Genomic DNA, 17,249 nt, shown 5'->3' on the forward strand with positions numbered 1-17,249 from the left:
CGAAACGAAAGATCACTGAATTTCGACCTGACGGCGTCCAAATCATTTACAGGAACCCCTAAAAATTTTAACATTCAACTTAATTTTCGACAGTCAATCGCTTTCTAGTAGGCTCGGACGCTATAATGCAGCAATTTACAGGGATAGCTTGTTGTCCGCGGTATATGAGCGATGTAAAGTGTTTGATTATGTAAACGGAAACTGTTCATACTGTTTCTTGAAGACAGATTAATCGACAATGGAAGAAACACTTCATATCAACTAAAAATTTAGCAGTCTTGTTTAATTGATACATGTTGGTAGTTTACCATATATGGTGGCGGTTTTATAAAACGCTGTTTGAGAAAAATTTAAAATTGATGTATACTTTATATACACCTTTATTTGATAATATTTTTGTGTAAATATATGACAGTGTTGTTGCAGATTGTTAAAAATTCAGAGAATAAAACCTGTGTGAGTGGCATTTAACACGTTCTTGGTTTGGTCGGAGTAAGTAGTGGAGATAGCAACCATGAGTTTTGACAGACATCCATTTTGGAATGGACCACCAGATCGTAAGTTAATTCGAAAAACTTTCAAATCTAAATTATAGAAATAGTGTAGCACGCCTGAAGTCCCTTTCTTAAAAATATATGGTTGAACGCCCATGCTTATCGCTAGTGTGGATCAAAATATTTTCGCGTTACGACGTGTAGCGTAATAAACTATAACCCAATTTTTATTTTTAACGCTTCTTTCGTATAAATGGTTAAACGCCCCATACTTCCTGCTAGTGTGGATCGAAATATTTTCGCGTTACGAAGTATAGCTTAAAATGCTGTAAATCAACTTTTATTCGCCTGCGAGGATTTTTCGCAAGATCCCTGTCGTCTTGAACATTTATTACCGCGATTCAGTATCTAAACGGGTCTGGTATAATTTTTTCAACATAGTCTACTTCTTGTTTGCGAAAAATAGTAGCAGCAAACAGGTTTGTCGTTGGTATATCGCGAAATGAAGTCATTGCGAATAAAGATTGGTGTACAGTAATTGTTTTGATGATATGTAAACAATCATAGTTTTGATTATGATTGATTATAAGAAACAGTTATCACTGAAATAGCAAATAAAATACATCTTTAATTAAAAAAATCTATTTCAAGAAAAACCAAACAAGATAAAACCTACTAAAAAAAATTTTGAATTTATTTTCATCAAACTGCTTTATCGGAGTAAAGGCTTTTGTTGCTCATGTGAGCGATGTGGCCCCTGTGTCTCATTATAGCCAATACTTGATTAAATATTAAAGTCAAATGGTGACAATTGCATGATGAAATAACCCTACATTTCACATCTCTATACAAGGTTAAGCAACACCTTAAAAAATCAAATATGTTAGTTGATTTTAACCTCTGCACAGGTTCTATCTCTATCCAACAGTCATGTTCGTGCACATGCAGGACCAGTTCTTCCATCACAAGAAACAGACGGCCCTGCAGGCCTTGAACGGTAACCAGTTACAGCAGGCTCTGGAGCTCTACACTGAGGCTCTGCAAATAGCGCAAACACTGCCGCATTTATTTTCCGAAATTCCGAAAATCCTCAGCAATAGATCTCTGGTTTACTACAGACAAGGGAAGTTTCAACTTGCCCTTCATGAGGCCAATCAAAGCATAAATGTAAACCGACTTTGGATTAAGGTAACGCATATTATATTGAAGGCTAAAAGCTTAACCTGAGCGAGCTGAAAGTGAACTTTCTTAATCCCCTTGTTTTCTGTTCTTCGTCTATCCATCTGTCTGTCTGTAAATTTTTTTTACATTTTCCACTTCTGTGAATGGAAGTAATGTTTGCTAAATTGGAGAGTCATGTCCAATTAAGATTAGAGAGAATGAAAATTAACAACTATTCGCATCATGTTATCCGTAATTAAAGTGGGGTAACACTACCGGGGGTCACATTTTTGAAAAAATGAATATAAAACACTCTCTAGAAATCAAACTGTATGGAATGTGCTAATCAAAAAATGTGGTTGATTTGGATCAATGGCTATATATTAATTTGAGTAGTGGTTGGGCCTACACTGTGCCGGATAATTATGCCAGTGCCAAGTTGGCATTTTTGCACCTGTTTAAGCTGCAAATATCGAAAAATTCAAATATGATATATGATAGATCATTGCTTAAAGAGTTAACAACCACCATAATTTTTCCCCTAGGAAAAACAATATTCCTATAGGTAATTTGAAATATCCTATCGGATTTAATTTTTTGTAGGATTGCTTTGTTCTGGTTTTCAGATTTTACGGTATAAAATTCTGTTTGAAAGCATATCCATTTTTTTTATGATAATATACTGTGTCCAAAATTACCACGACTCCGCCTTTATCCGCCTCTTTAATTACAATATTTTCATCACTCGCTAATGATTTTAAGGCACTGGTTTCCTCGTTAGACAAGTTTTGTAAAGTAGATATACATTCTGTACTATCTAGTGGTAAGTTCTGGGGCGTTTCACAAACAGTGTCTAAAATGTTGTTTTGTCTTTTCTTAGGGTTGAAATTTGATTTATTTTTCACAAAATCTAGTTGAGTATTTTCATTTTCTTCGTCGCTGTCTGTATTATTGAAATATTCGGCCAGACGTAATTTGCGAGTGTATTCTTTTATGGCTTTTCTTAATTCCTGTTTGTTACTGCTTGGGGTTGGTGTGTATTGTAATCCTTTGGATAGAAGATGATTTATTTCGAATTCGTTTAATTGTTTGGTGTACAAATTGATTATCTTTGGATCCACGCATTTCTTTGTTGCAGTTGCTTTCGTTGTCGCTGAAATCTTTGTCCGTGTCTTAGTTTGCTTCCATCTAAAAATACTTATTTATTCCTCTGCCGATGTAGGTTGTACCGTTTCTTCGATATGTGTTCCCTAGAAAATAGTTTTGCCTGTTATTGTTGTTGCTGTAGTTATTCTTGTTGCTGTTGTTATTGTTATTGTATGAGTAACTGGAAGTTTTTCTTTGTTTCTTTTGTTGTGTTTCATTGTTTACACTTTTTTCATAGCCCGTATATTGTGGCACGGTGTGCTGTTTTCTTCCATACCTGTTACGTGTATTCCCTTTTGGTCGCCACTTTGACCGTTGTTGCTCATTGCTCGTTGATTTGTTTTTGTTTTCTTGGGTGGAATTTTGATTGACAACTTCAGCAAAACTCGGTTTATTTCGTGCTGGTTTATTTGGTAGGTTTTCTTTTAGTTTCTCCTGATTTTGTTCTTTTACTATGCTGTTCCCGTATTATATATAATGATTATTTTCAATGTTAAGTTACCTTCCCTTCCCCACTTTTAAAAAAAAATAACATAACGAAATACAATACAACCACATTAATTAAAGTTGATTTTGCAAAGTTCATATTGCTTTTTTGTCTTAATCTGCAGACAGTAGAATTCGAGAAATTCGATAAAAGTATTGTCGATTATCCAAATCAAGCACATTTTCGATAAGCACTTTCCATAATGTGGTCATTAGGCAAAAACGTTGACGCCTGTATAGAAGCATCATCGGGCAATGTTGATTCAATTTAAATAAATCGTGAACCCCGTGTATAGGGCAAAACTCAGTTTAAATTTATGTATGAGCATTTTCAGGTGATGTTGATTCAATTTTGTTCATATCAGAATATCCTATGCTTGTGTGGGGCCCCTCAAAGCTTTACCTCTTACATATGAATGAATATAGATAATTATTACATAGGCATACATAGTGAACATTTTTGTCAACAGTTTTTTTAATAACTTTTATATACACGTTAAAACGAGCAGCCACATAACTACACCTACAAACAAGAGGCCCAATGGGCCACATCGCTTACCTGAGCAACACTGACTTTATATGGGCGTTCAAAGGATATTGTGCCATGTGTCCCCTCGGTAGATTAACCAAAAATGAATATCCGAAATTTCACTTATTTTTGCATATACTTATACTTTGACATATTTACCTTCATGGAATACCATTTTTACCGAAAATAAGATCATATGCAATATTAATTAACTAAATTTTCAGTTGGTGTTCACGGTTAACTTCCAGTTCCCTTTATTTTAGCCCCCCCCCCCTCCCATCACTTTATAAAACGATTAAAATACATGAGAGCATAAAGGTACATTTTCTCCCTCCACTACTTGCTACTTATTGTATTCTTAAAAATTCTATATGTGAAAGAAGAAAAGTGTACCTCAATGCACCAGAATGAATGCGCTCAATTCCTCAAATAAAAAATATTGAAAAATTTAATTGGCCTTCTCCATTATAGACGATTGTCATTTACCAGGCATGAATTCATTTCGTATGACCTTTCATATCCTTACTCACTTGATTGATGAAAATAAACTTAACTGAAAATGTTGTCACATATGTTAAAGAGCTATAATTCAAATTAATGTATTGGCAGGCATGTCGCTCCATTGTACCAAGGCCCATCCATTATTTTCATCTTTATTAAAAAAACAACAAATGTGTACAAACAAAGATGATTTTCGATTGCAATAATTTTTTAGGAACACCGATAATGCTTTTATCCTCATAATAATAATGTGTCAGGCCTATGGAAACTGTTTAAAAGGCATTGTTTTCATTTACTTGTGTTCGAAAAACTATCAAAAGTTTGTGTAGATTTTATGCAATTCATCGTTGAAGAAGAGGCACCAGAAAGTAATTACAGCATATCATCCTTTTAGCAAGACATTTCTATTGATCAACCAAAATTTCAGTGTCAATCGTAAAATCATAAGCAAGATACATAGCTTGGTTTGAGTCATGTTTTTGTTCACATGAGTTTATTACATTCAACTTAAGAATTTTAAACTTGGTATTTCCTAATCAGCATAGCTCGGTTAAAATATAAACAAACTAAAAGATGACCTCAGCTTTGTGTACAAACATATTGTAGCATTGTGCGAAAAGCTCTTTATCTTGCTTATAACTAGAAGCTTGACTCTCAGGTTAGTAAAATTATAGGAATTTGTAAACAATTAAAACAAGAGAAAACTGCACTAAAACAAAGAGAAAACTCAATTTAATTTTCATCATATATATATATATATATATATATATATATATATATATATATATATATATTTATATATATATATATATATATATATATATATATATATATATATACTTTAGTTATATATTTCTAGCAGAGAGAATAATCTCCGTTTAGATTGAAATTGCTGAACATCTTGATAGGACATATTGCATTAATCAACTATTACGTATAGAGATAATACCGAATTACACGCACCACCATAATTTACCCCCCCCCTGGTGGCCCCACCCTATCCCCTGAAATCATGGTTTGAAAAAACTAGAATGAATCAACACTACCTTAAGATGATTCCACACAGCTTTTCTGGCCAATTGGTTTTTGAGAAGAAAATTCTTAAAGGATTTTTCGCTATGTATTTCTATGTAAAATTCGACCCACCCATTGTGGCCGCACCCTACCACGGGGTCATGGTTTGAACAAATTTGAATCTACACTACCTGAGGATGCTTCCAAACAAGTTACAGCTTTTCTGGCCTACTAGTTTTTGTTGAGAAGATTTTTCTCCATGTATTCCTATGTAAAAATTTCGACCCCCGATTGTGGCCTGACCTTACCCCCGGGGATCGTGATTTGAAAAAAATTGAATTTACACTACCTGAAGATGCTTCCACAGTTCCAGCTTTTCTGGCTAACTGGTTTTCGAAAAGAAGATTTTAATGATTTATCGCTATACATTTGTATCTAAAAATTTGATCTCCCATTGGGGCCCCACTGTACCCCCGGGGATCATTGTTTGAATCTACACTATTTGAGGATGCTTCCACACAAGTCACAGCTTTTTTGGCCCATTGATTTTTGAGAAGAATATTTTTAATGATATTTCTCTGTATATTTCACCTCAGTTAAGCTTACTATTATTTATGTCTCTGCTACATGTACACGCACTCATTATTTCCATCAGCAAAATTAATTTCCGTTTAGACTGAATAGACGAGAAAAAACTTGCAACTAGCCTAAAACACATTGCAGTAATCAACAATTACGCAAAAACCATACCGTATATCCATTAGAATTTGTATTTTAGTTGTTAAAGTACCGAACCTATTAATGTATCTTATTTTCCGCAAGTAACAGTCAGCTGTCTTACTTTCCGATGTCTATATTTGATTGGTACGTAAAAATTACAAAATACAGGCGATAGTTCCCCTAAGTTCCCCTAAGTTACAAACAATAATTCATGAAAACGAAACGAAAATCACAAACAAGCTAAAACCACCGTCAAAGGTGAAAATGTCAACGCATTGTGGAATATTTAATCTCAATTTACTTCACAAAATCGGCATTAATGTATCTTGCACGTTTCAAATATTCCTTTCGCACGCAAACTGTTTCACAGCAACCAAACTCATCTTTGTCAGATTGACCCATTTCTTATCCGTTCAAAATGCCGCTCCTTTGTTTCTAAGAGGGTTTTGAGATATGGAATACCGAACCCGAAGTTAAACTGATTGACCCTCATTCTCTCTGTCTTATTATCATTTTCGTAAATTTCTCAAATTTGAGACAGAGTTAGCCCTTAATTTTTGCAATTTATATTTTCCTTCCCATAAGGATAATTTATGCTAAACTACGTTGAATTTGACTCAGTAGTTGTTAAGAAGAAGATTTTTAAAAATGCACCCCCTTTTTCTACAGTTTCGATGTTTTCTCAGCTTTGAATAAAGATATGTCTTTCATTTCTGCAATTTATATTTGCCTTACCATAAGAATGCTTTGTGCCAAATTTAGTTGAAATTGGATAAGCGGTTTTAGAGAAGAAGTTTAAAATGTGAAAAGTTTACAGCTCAGGTGAGCTAAAAAGTAACAAAAAGGGAGAAAAGGCGAAGTTAATTAAAATTTACTAAATTTTTATGACCAGATCATTTTTTGTTTTCAAAATCGTGCAATTGCAGCATATTTTTCAATATTTAAATAAACCTTTTAGTGACCAAGAAATTAATATCAATTCAATTGTTATGACCATTCATGAACGTTCATAAAATATTTGATATTGAAAACATTAAATTCTACCTTTTACGTAATCTTTAAGTATTTATCAAGGCTCAATACATACCTGAAAGTTTGATTTTTATTCCAAAAAATAAACATATGACTTACGTTTCTACAATTATTTTGCCAAAACCCACAGCTGGCAAGATAGTTTATATTCATCTTGTAAGATAACACAACATTAGTAATTGAACAGAATAAAATCAGTAAATGTTTCAACTTAAAGTTAGTTTTGTCTATTTTGTTTATAGCAGACTAAGATGGAACGAAGTCTTATTAAAGAAATTGTAATTTTCAGTTCGTTTTTTCTAAAAGAACCATCATCATTGCATGCACTGCGTTTACCAGGTATAGTCACTGTATTGTTATATTTGCATACAATTGGAATAACCCAGGGGTACTGGCGAGCAGCAAAGGCCCACAAGGAACTGGGACAGGTGGACTTTGCATTGGATGCCGCCATTGGAGGATACAATGTATCCGTGAATCAGAACCAGGAGGAGGAGATCATTAGTTTTCTTGTTGAAATCGTCTCTATTATCATCACACTCAGGCGTTAGTGTTAGTTTTTTTACTTTACGCGAAACATCTTTGTTTAAGTTGATTAAACTTTCAGTGATGTCTTTTAAGTTTCATTTTCTTCGAACGAAAGAATATGAACATAGACTTGGTATTGAAAAAAGCTTTATTCATCTTATACACAGAAGATAGAATAGTTAGCTTTCTTTCAGATGACCCAAAAAACCTGCTGGAGAATTCCGAGATTCTCACAGGAAGTATTCAGACACAGAGAAAGCTGCTGCAGCGATTAGCCAGCAACAACTGTTGGGAGGGGGTCAGTCTGCTGGTGATGGGGGTCCACGCCGGTCCTCCGAGTACCTTGGATGCGTCCGCAGCTAGCTGTCCGGTAGATGACCTCTCGGTCGGAAATCTTCTGAATAATATCACCATAACAGAGCTGAAGAGGTTTGGTGTTGATTTGGCAATTTGTCTTTTAAGGAGTGGGGCATCGTATGAGGACATTGAACAGAAAATGGAGAAACCTGTAATTCATGTGGGTCTTAAGGTTTCACTTGACACAGGTGTGTCTAAATTCACCCGTTATTTTACAAATGTATTAAGATATACGTTTACTCAGAATGAAAAAAAATTCCAATGATGATAATAAAAACCCATCAATTGTGTGTTAAAGGCCTATCATGGTAGTGCTATTTTTCACTTTCAAAAAATAGTTCAATGACCTACTTTTTGAGATAATGGCCATTGAATATTTTTTGAAAATTTAAGAAAAGTCCCAAAAAAATTCAGTATAATTGAAGTTTTGTTAATTGTGAAAATAATACGAAATGATAAACTCTTTTAAAAATGAAATACAGTTCATGAATGACAGTGACACTAAACAGACACAAAGCATTAAGTTTTCATTCACAATATTTATGAATATTCCAGTCCGAATTTCCTCTATCAGTTTTCAAATTCCTACCCCTTTTTTGATTCAATTTTACGAAAAACTGAATGATGCTAATACTAAAACATTTATAGCATTAAACTAGTTATATTGACCTTACTTTGCAGGCATAAAATTTATATGAGGTCAATGATCAAAATTTTGAGATATGGTGTCTTTTATCGTTTTTAAGCATTTTTCAATATTTTTGTAGTGTGTGCCATTCAAATATATAAACGAAAAAGTGAGATAAAACCAACAGAAAATATGCAAAATTATTTTGACTAACAGATAAAACTTTAACTTGGAATATTACAGTACTACCAAAAATATTTATGTGCAAAACAAACCGCTTTTTTGCTTAAAGTCCAACTTAGTTTGAGCCTAATTCCATAATATAGTAAAAAAAATATCGAATGGTTTGTCAATAATAATTCATTTCATGAATGATTTTAGTGTTTAGAATAAATTTTACTCATGACATTGAACTTTATAACAATCCGAATTTGAGAACTCAAATCCTGCGTAAACAAGGTCCTTAAGCTACACCTTTTGAATGTAAACTCAAAGAAATAAAGTAGCAACAATACAACAAGTATTCAATGGATAGAGATAAGTGAAGAAACACCTAGAAAGAAACAAAACATGATGATGTTCTTTTATTTGCAATTCATTGAATTTTAAATTTAAATGTTGATTTTACACAGGAAATATCAGTTTGATAAAACTGATGTTCAGTCAGTATTTGAAAACACCAGAGACAAAGGATGCATTAGATCGAGAGGGGAGAACTGGGTTACACGTAATTGTGCATTCTGGAAAAAACAAAGACTCGATTGGCGAGACACTGCTTCGTCTTCTGATTAACAATGGCTGTCAATCATCCATCCCAGACAGGAACGGCAAACTTGCCATTGATTATCTCACACCAAATGATCTTGGCTTCAATATCTTGTCCACCACCACAAAAGTTGCAGGTACTTTTAAAGTTCTATCAGACGTAGAAGAAGACGGGTTTGCTTGAATGAATTTGATATGAATGTTGTTTACAAAGTGTTGTTTCAAATTTTCTGAAATGAAAAAAATGGTTCATACCATTTTACAATGAACAAGTTAGACTTTAAAAGCATGGCAATTTCTATTTCAGATAGCCATGTGAAGGTCAAAATCAATGAGATAAAGGAGAAAGGAAACATGGCATTTAAAAACAAAAAATTCAATGAAGCCTTAATTTTCTATAACAAAGCTATAACTATGGTAAAAGGTTATAAGAATTTGACACACGAGGCAGCAGTAGTGTTGACGAATCGATCCATTGTTCACACTTCACTACACAGTGTAACAGAGGCTTTGAGAGATGCTGAAGAAGCAGTCAGATTTGACCAAACATGGCTGAAGGTTTTCAACTAAATTGCATTTCTTTAAATACATTCTACAAAGCATATTTAGTTAAAATATATAGTTTGGGGTTTTGATGTACGTTTGATGTACGAACTGTTACAGGGACACTGGAAAAGGGGCCAACTTTTAAGACAAAAGAAGCTGTTCCAAGAATCTTTCAGTGCCTTTTTGGAGGGTTATTGGAAAGGAGATGGCACTGTTTCAGAGAAATACAACATTCTTGTGGAAGTTGTTGCGTCCTTCTCTAATATCACAGGTTTCATTTTTTTCTGTTTAGGTTTTGAAGATAGAATAAATTGTTTCATATTCCATATATGAATATCCATATGTGTACACCAGGCATTTGGAAAGTTATTATTGCTATATAAAATTCATAGTTCTTTTTTTAAATTTATGGTTATCAAGTGCAGACATATTTTTTTAATCATAAAAACAATTTGTTATCAACTGTTATGAAAACTGATACAACTGATACTAAGTAGTGTAGTACGGGTTAAACAGATTTTTGTAAAGAGTCTCTTTATAATGAGGAAAAGATGTAATCATATACCTGCATTACAATACAGAGAAGCAGGAGCTGGAGGCAAATTACAAAAGTCTGAGCAAAGTTAGCAATGAGGCCTGGCCGGAGGTAATGACTAAACTGAGTGTCCGGGGGGAATGGGCGGCCATCAGATATGTGGTGCTAGGCGTAGACTTCAAGTATATCAATGGTACTGTTATTCATTGTCTATCCAACATCTAACATATTTTAATATTTCTCGTATCTTGCATTTTATTAGCTTAACATGTAAAGATATCTTATCATTTTTGTTGTTTTTAATGTTAAGACTGAATACTACCAATTCAGTGTCAAATTTAAAACTGTGTATGTTTAGACAGATTAATCTTGCAATTACTGTTCTAAGGACAAGTGACCCCCAGTGGTGTGGCGAGAGATGCGGACTTGCAGGGGATAACCTACAGCACACTGTTCCAATACCTAGAGAGCCATGAGGACCCTGCTTCCCTCAATGACTGGATCACTCCTCTGATGTCGTTCCTCATCACACAGAGGGGAGACCCAGGGACCTTACTGAGGTTCCGGGCATCGGAGGAGGACATGCCTCTTTCCGCTGTTGTTAGATTTTGTGTACTCACAGGTAAGGTTATGTTATATTACTCTTAGTCTATAGAGTATTGGTTCCGACTTTTTTTTTATTTGATGTTACATCGGAAATCGGAGGTTTTCCACAATTATGGGACTTTAATGTTTTTGTTTGTTGTGGTATCTTTGTAATTCGTGGTGGCAAGTTTTAAAAGATTGTCATATTTTAAATTTATGTATGGTTGTTACATTTTAATATTGATTTTCTTCGAAATTCAATTACTAAGTGAAGATTACTTTTGATATCAACGAAGATTTCGCCACCATGGCACCAAGTCAGTAGCAAAAAAAGAACTAGGACATATGTTTCACAAACAATGCTAGAAATATATCAAAGTTAAATAGCCGTTTAAGTTGTTCTGTTTGGTTTCCTTTTGTTAATTCAAGTCTCGGTTTTCATTAATTTAAATCTTTATGACAATTTGCGTTAAAATTGAAAATATTGGCGGTATCATAAAGACAAATAAGATATTACAAAGGCGGTATGTTAGCATTCTGTGTGTCCATGATATAAGAAAACTTTTCAAAATGAACTGGATTATAGAGAAACCAAGCAACTCTGGCAAGAGAGTAGCTACAATATCTACACTAATGTCATATCATACTCATAGTCATTGACTACCTATATAAAGTCAACTCAACAAGCAACAGATAAAGGTTTTGAAAATCAATAACATTTCATTTAAGCCGTGAATACTTCAGACATTGTTTTGTTGTTTGTTTGTTGTTTTTATTGATAATTGTTTGCCTCTGTCAGGTTTTTTGTCTGACTAGGCCAAAATATAGGACATTCCTTTCACTAAAAATATCTCTTATAAAACAATTTTCTTTTATCTTTACCATTTCTTTCATACGAGTATGGTTTGTTGAATGAATATGAATCAAGCAAAAAATAGAATAAAATATTTGAATGTTCAAAATAAATGCAAATTGAATACTTTTTCTTGCAATGTTAATTTATCGTTTTATTTAGGAGACATTGCATTATTACAAAACATGCCCTACAGGCCTGAGATGGTGGAATTTGTGGATGGTAGAGGGGATTCCCCTTTCCATGCCCTATTTAAGATGTCCCATTTTCCTCAGGGAAAGCTCCTGGCCTCCATAGTGAGGCTACTGCTCCAGAAGGGTGTGTCTCCAACAGTGCGTGACCGGAGTCAGCTCCTACCTATTGACTACGTGAATCCCAGCAATAACAAAGAGGTGCATGACATACTGAAGAAATACACACAACGTAAGTTTATATAGTATATGTGTTTTGTACAAATGATTTTCATTTGTTATTTTTGTTATCCCTCATGTTTATCTGAGAAAGTTTGCGTTACACACCCTGTCAAACTAAAGACAACAAAATAAAATGTGAATATCTGAAAAACATTTACAAACAAGTGAAAGAGCGATAGAATTGAACAAAAAAAACTAACATAAAACGTTAATTTGAGACAAATAAAGACAAAATACAAAAAATGTGCATATTTACATGGTATTTTGTGCAATTATTTTCCTATATTAGGATTTATTCACTTTTTTAATTAAATATTTCCATGTCTTTTTTAAGACTTAGACTTGTTTGGTGATTTCACACAGTTCTTTAAGGCCTAGATTTGTATTTCACATCTATGATTTGATATACAGTTATCCCTTCATTAATAAGATTTTATAGATCAGTACCTAACATGTTACCTATATTCTGTCATTCCTTATTTTGTAATGCTCTATATCTGTATAACCCAAAAGTCCTCAAATTGATCTTAAATATCATCAGAAGAGCAGAGACTGAAACAAGGACAGGAGCAGGAGAAGCAGAGACAAGAGAAACTGAGGCAGCAGGAGGAACGGCAGAGACAGAAGGAGGAGAAACGGGAGGAGGGGGAGAGGAAGGGGAAAAAGAGCGAGGAGGCGGTGAGGGGGCAACATAGAAGAAACAAGAGGCAGACCGACAAAACCAGGTAGAAACCCAGGCTAGAGAATGTGGAACTGAAGCTTTTCTGAATTTAGATTCAAGCTATATACTGCTCACCAGCTAAACCTTAAGATTGTTACTGGATTCTTATAATTTTTTACAATGTCTTTTTTACGCATGTAGTCAGATTTACCTTATACATAATACAGATTGATTTTTTTAGGTAGTAATGAACAATTTTATATTCTCGCTACCGTCATTTTTTATATAATTTTACCTTTAAATAAAAACGAAACATTGAAACATTATATATCTAATCCGATTAAATGTATATAGTTTTATTATATATTGGGAAAAGAATCCAGTTGTCTTTTGTACACTTATATTATTATTGAATTAATGAACATTCTGATATTTAACAAAAAAATTGATGGGTCCAAAATACCTGCAAATTTTAAAGAGTTACTTAAGCGTGAATAGATATGCTATATCCTAGAATCGGTATTGTCTTTGGGACAAAAACAGAGAAAAACTGAACTATAATAGGTTGTTTAAAATCAAAATTTTTGTACAAGCTAATTTTGTTTTTTCATTCCATAGAAAGAAAGAACAAACTTACACATTGGCCTATTGTAACTCAAAAATAAAGGATGCAACACAGTTTTTGCTCGACAAAAACATGACACAAGCTTATTTGAGCTTAGCGGAAGTATTAAAAAAAGTCCACATGTCAGAGGAGCACAAGGAATTGCAACAACAGGCATTAGATATTGTGATAACCTCCCTTGGAAAATCACCTTACCAAAGTAAACTTATGTTCCATTCAAAAGGCAGATTCGGGAAATTGTATCAATATCTTCTCAACCTACTTAAATTCAAATTGTTATTGTTTTTATTGGGGTTTTTTTTTCAGAGATAGAGATTCCAAATGAACTTGTCAAAATACCTCACGAACTTTATAAACAGCTCATCCATGGTTTGGCAGCCAAGGAGAGATGGATACATATGTATTTTGCAATCAAAGAACACAGGCTTCACCACGGAGACTTGTCTCTTCCCAACTTTGCAAAATCAATGCCTCTAACCAAGGTCATCAAACACTCGTCATTCAAGGACTCAGAACAACTGTTGATTGACGTAGTAAAATGCATGCTGAATGGTGGAGCTGTGTTAGATGAAGGTATGCTTTGTTGTTGTCTTCTGAATTAGGGTCTTGAATGATAATGATTAATGCGGAATTCCGTATTTGCAAAAATTGAAATAAGTCAGTTTTCCAAAAATGAATAATTCTTGAATTTGACAGGCTTCTAGTTGCATCTGATTCATTTTAATAAGAAAGACAGTCTTCTGTCATTGTTAAACACTGGTTACAAGATATGACTTATGAAAAAGTAAACTTTTTAAGATGAATTTGAAAAATAGTTCGATGTATCTTAATTGTGAATTTCCAAATCCAATGAATTCTTTTATTTTACGATTTTAATTTTTAAAAGAGTAAAGAATAATATTGAAACTGATATTGTATTTGAATAAAGGAGTACACACCCTGATCTTTTTAAAAACTTTTAACATATTCTACCAATCAATCAGCATAAATATTTCATGAAAAACTCTGACAACCTTAGGGTTATCTAATGATAAGACCTATATATCCTAAACTTATAAAGCAGGTATGGCAGACTCTAAATGTAGGAAAGCCTCTTGAAACTGAGTTAACACTATGACGTACGTATGGTCCTAAGATGTAGAAAGGATGCATCAAAGTTCCTGAATAGTTTCGTGAACTTGCCTGCAAATTGAAATGCTCCAATTGGTGTAATTACCACAAAAATTGATGCTGAAATAATATTATTATCCAAAACAATTTTAGCTGAAAGCTCAAGTGGGATTTTTGTTGGGTTTTTTTTCGCCTTTCTGTCTGTAAGGGAAGGAAAGCAATATTTATTAAAGCGAATATTCTTCAACCATCCTTTTCCAAAGGTATGTGATTCAAACACATTCAAAATTATTCAAATATTTTTTTTAAATCTTTTGTTTGGCCAACAACTTTAAAACATTTGAGTGAAATCATATGTATTTAGTGTAGATTTAAGTTTATTTAAATCTGGGTCAGATCCCCGGGGATTGGGTGGAATGAAATGAACATTAGGTTTCTTAAAATACAAATAGACGTATAGAAATGAATGCAATAACTGTATAGATAATACTTACTATAAAAAGTAGATAAAAAGTACATGTACAGAGTAAAATAACATTCTCATAATATCAATTCTTCGAAATCAGTACATGAAACGTAGACATGGTATACCACTCTTTCGTCTTTAAGTCTACAACGACCCCTTGCTAATACACAACTTATGAAATTCATAAAAACTGATATGTTTTCAGCTAGCTTCAAAATCAACAATACTTATTTTTATCATGAAAAATATAGACCACTACAAGCGTAAGATATTTTACCTATTTAATTTGTCCGCTGATATATATTTATTATATGAAAAGTTCAAGAATGTCTGTTGGAAAAATTCCTAAATTTAACTGTGAATTATTATTCAATTTTTAATAACAACTTTGATATACGTAAACAAAAATTCAAAAGTACAAACCATGACCATCACACTAATACTAGGATCTTGTAAAACATGTTGCATCCTATTTTTTTAAAATTCAATAATACATTTTTAAATAAGTACATGTATATATTGTTATTGTATATTCGATTTAGTTTTTATTCTGAATTGTTGAAACAATAATCTCTGAAACATCACAAAATAAGACAATTGGTTATATGTCGTGAAAACTTGAAAGCGAATTAAAAGTGGGGGAGAGCTAGACTTATCAGAAATATTGACAAGCCTAAAAAAAGGATAATGGTTATGGTTATATCTAACTTTGTAAGATAGAACGCTGTTAGAATCAAATATAAGATACTTAACTAAATAGTCTAGAAATATTTTTATGTTTGAATTCATAAAGCTGTTTTGATTAGAATGTTTGGCATTATTGCTAAGTTGGGCGATATAGTTTTTAACCTCTTGTTTCATTTGAAAATTCAATTGCCACATGCTTAAATCAAATGATATTTATATATAAACCCCCATATAATATGTAAAAAAAAATATTTGCCAGACACATATGATTCTCTCTTCCAAAACCCATGCATGTTGAAATATAGTATATCTCTCTAAGTACATGTTGATGACGACGGGTGCTAAAATATATATGCATGAAGTATCACTGAGAATATATTGAGTCCGGAAGGTGTTTTCTATTTATTTTTCACAATTTCATAAAGTTTCTCACTTATGTGTAATTTTAAAATGTTGATCGATATTTGGGTCAAAATATGCTGCCTTATTTTTATACGACAGAAAGTGTCAAGTTAAATATTTTTAATTAGTATATGACTGTGATTTAGGAATCTGCATTTTAGAATTGTTAAAATAATGGGTTGTCTCTTTAATTGTACTGCAGATGGAAAGCAGGCCATTTTTGCTGCTGTAAAAGAGAGTAAATTCAAAGTATTGGAGGTTTTGTTTAACCAAGGAGCAAACCCAGACCATCTCACCATTAATCAAGGGGACACACCTATTCATGCTGCTCTGACTATAGGCCTCGAAAGAAACAAAGGTCAGAATAAAATTCAGTTATGCATTTAAATGTGCTCTTATTTTTTACTTTCAGTCCATAATAAATCCTATAAGAGAGGGTTTTCGATATTACAATGTATGCAAAAAGGGACATGTAACCCTTCTCTTTAATTTCCATCGGTCATCAATGAAACTTTTAAAAATTTTCTTTTAATGAAATATACGTGTAACTATGATAAAGCATTACTAACGATAAAGTACTACAGCAGGCCGTTCAAACATTATGTTTTTTGACATGATGACGATATAATAATCTCCTCATTTGATATCGACTCGGACGGCATGGGTTTTTTTCAAAAGTATATCCGATAGGAAGGAAGGCATACTGTTGAATTGTTTGTGAAAGACCACTGTTCGCGGCTTTCCTGGGTAATAGCTTCCCACAAATTGACATCATCACGAAGGTATATAAAAAATTGTTTTATATTTCCTATAATTGACCCGAATACAGTACTAACGAAATTACATCCCCAAAAACAGAGATAATTTTGCCAAAACGAACATTGACCAAATAAAAATGATTCAACGGTATGTTGTAACAGGTTACTATCGCAGATTACCTGTTAAATCTTTTCAATTCGTGGGGCCAATTTTACTGACTTTTTCAAAATAAGATTTCGGCTAGGA

The 17,249-nt window shown here is 33.1% G+C and overlaps 1 protein-coding gene across 2 annotated transcripts in view; it reads left to right on the top strand.

The window, feature by feature from the left end:
• LOC128175661 (TPR and ankyrin repeat-containing protein 1-like) overlaps positions 1–17,249 on the top strand; it is a 46,495-nt gene that overhangs the window by 4,238 nt on the left and 25,008 nt on the right. The window contains exons 2-15 of one of the 2 annotated variants that reach the window (XM_052841464.1): positions 427–557; positions 1,423–1,682; positions 7,470–7,629; positions 7,806–8,156; positions 9,229–9,498; positions 9,669–9,919; positions 10,025–10,178; positions 10,489–10,635; positions 10,831–11,064; positions 12,043–12,303; positions 12,835–13,018; positions 13,573–13,778; positions 13,886–14,152; positions 16,447–16,602. In XM_052841464.1, coding sequence (XP_052697424.1) covers positions 515–557; positions 1,423–1,682; positions 7,470–7,629; positions 7,806–8,156; positions 9,229–9,498; positions 9,669–9,919; positions 10,025–10,178; positions 10,489–10,635; positions 10,831–11,064; positions 12,043–12,303; positions 12,835–13,018; positions 13,573–13,778; positions 13,886–14,152; positions 16,447–16,602 — 2,944 coding nt within the window. In that variant the 5' untranslated portion in view covers positions 427–514. The remainder of the gene's footprint in view (positions 1–426; positions 558–1,422; positions 1,683–7,469; positions 7,630–7,805; positions 8,157–9,228; positions 9,499–9,668; positions 9,920–10,024; positions 10,179–10,488; positions 10,636–10,830; positions 11,065–12,042; positions 12,304–12,834; positions 13,019–13,572; positions 13,779–13,885; positions 14,153–16,446; positions 16,603–17,249) is intronic. The other variant, XM_052841475.1, reaches the window with a different exon arrangement.

Source organism: Crassostrea angulata, chromosome 1, assembly GCF_025612915.1.
Source record: "Crassostrea angulata isolate pt1a10 chromosome 1, ASM2561291v2, whole genome shotgun sequence".
NCBI lineage: Eukaryota > Metazoa > Mollusca > Bivalvia > Ostreida > Ostreidae > Magallana > Magallana angulata.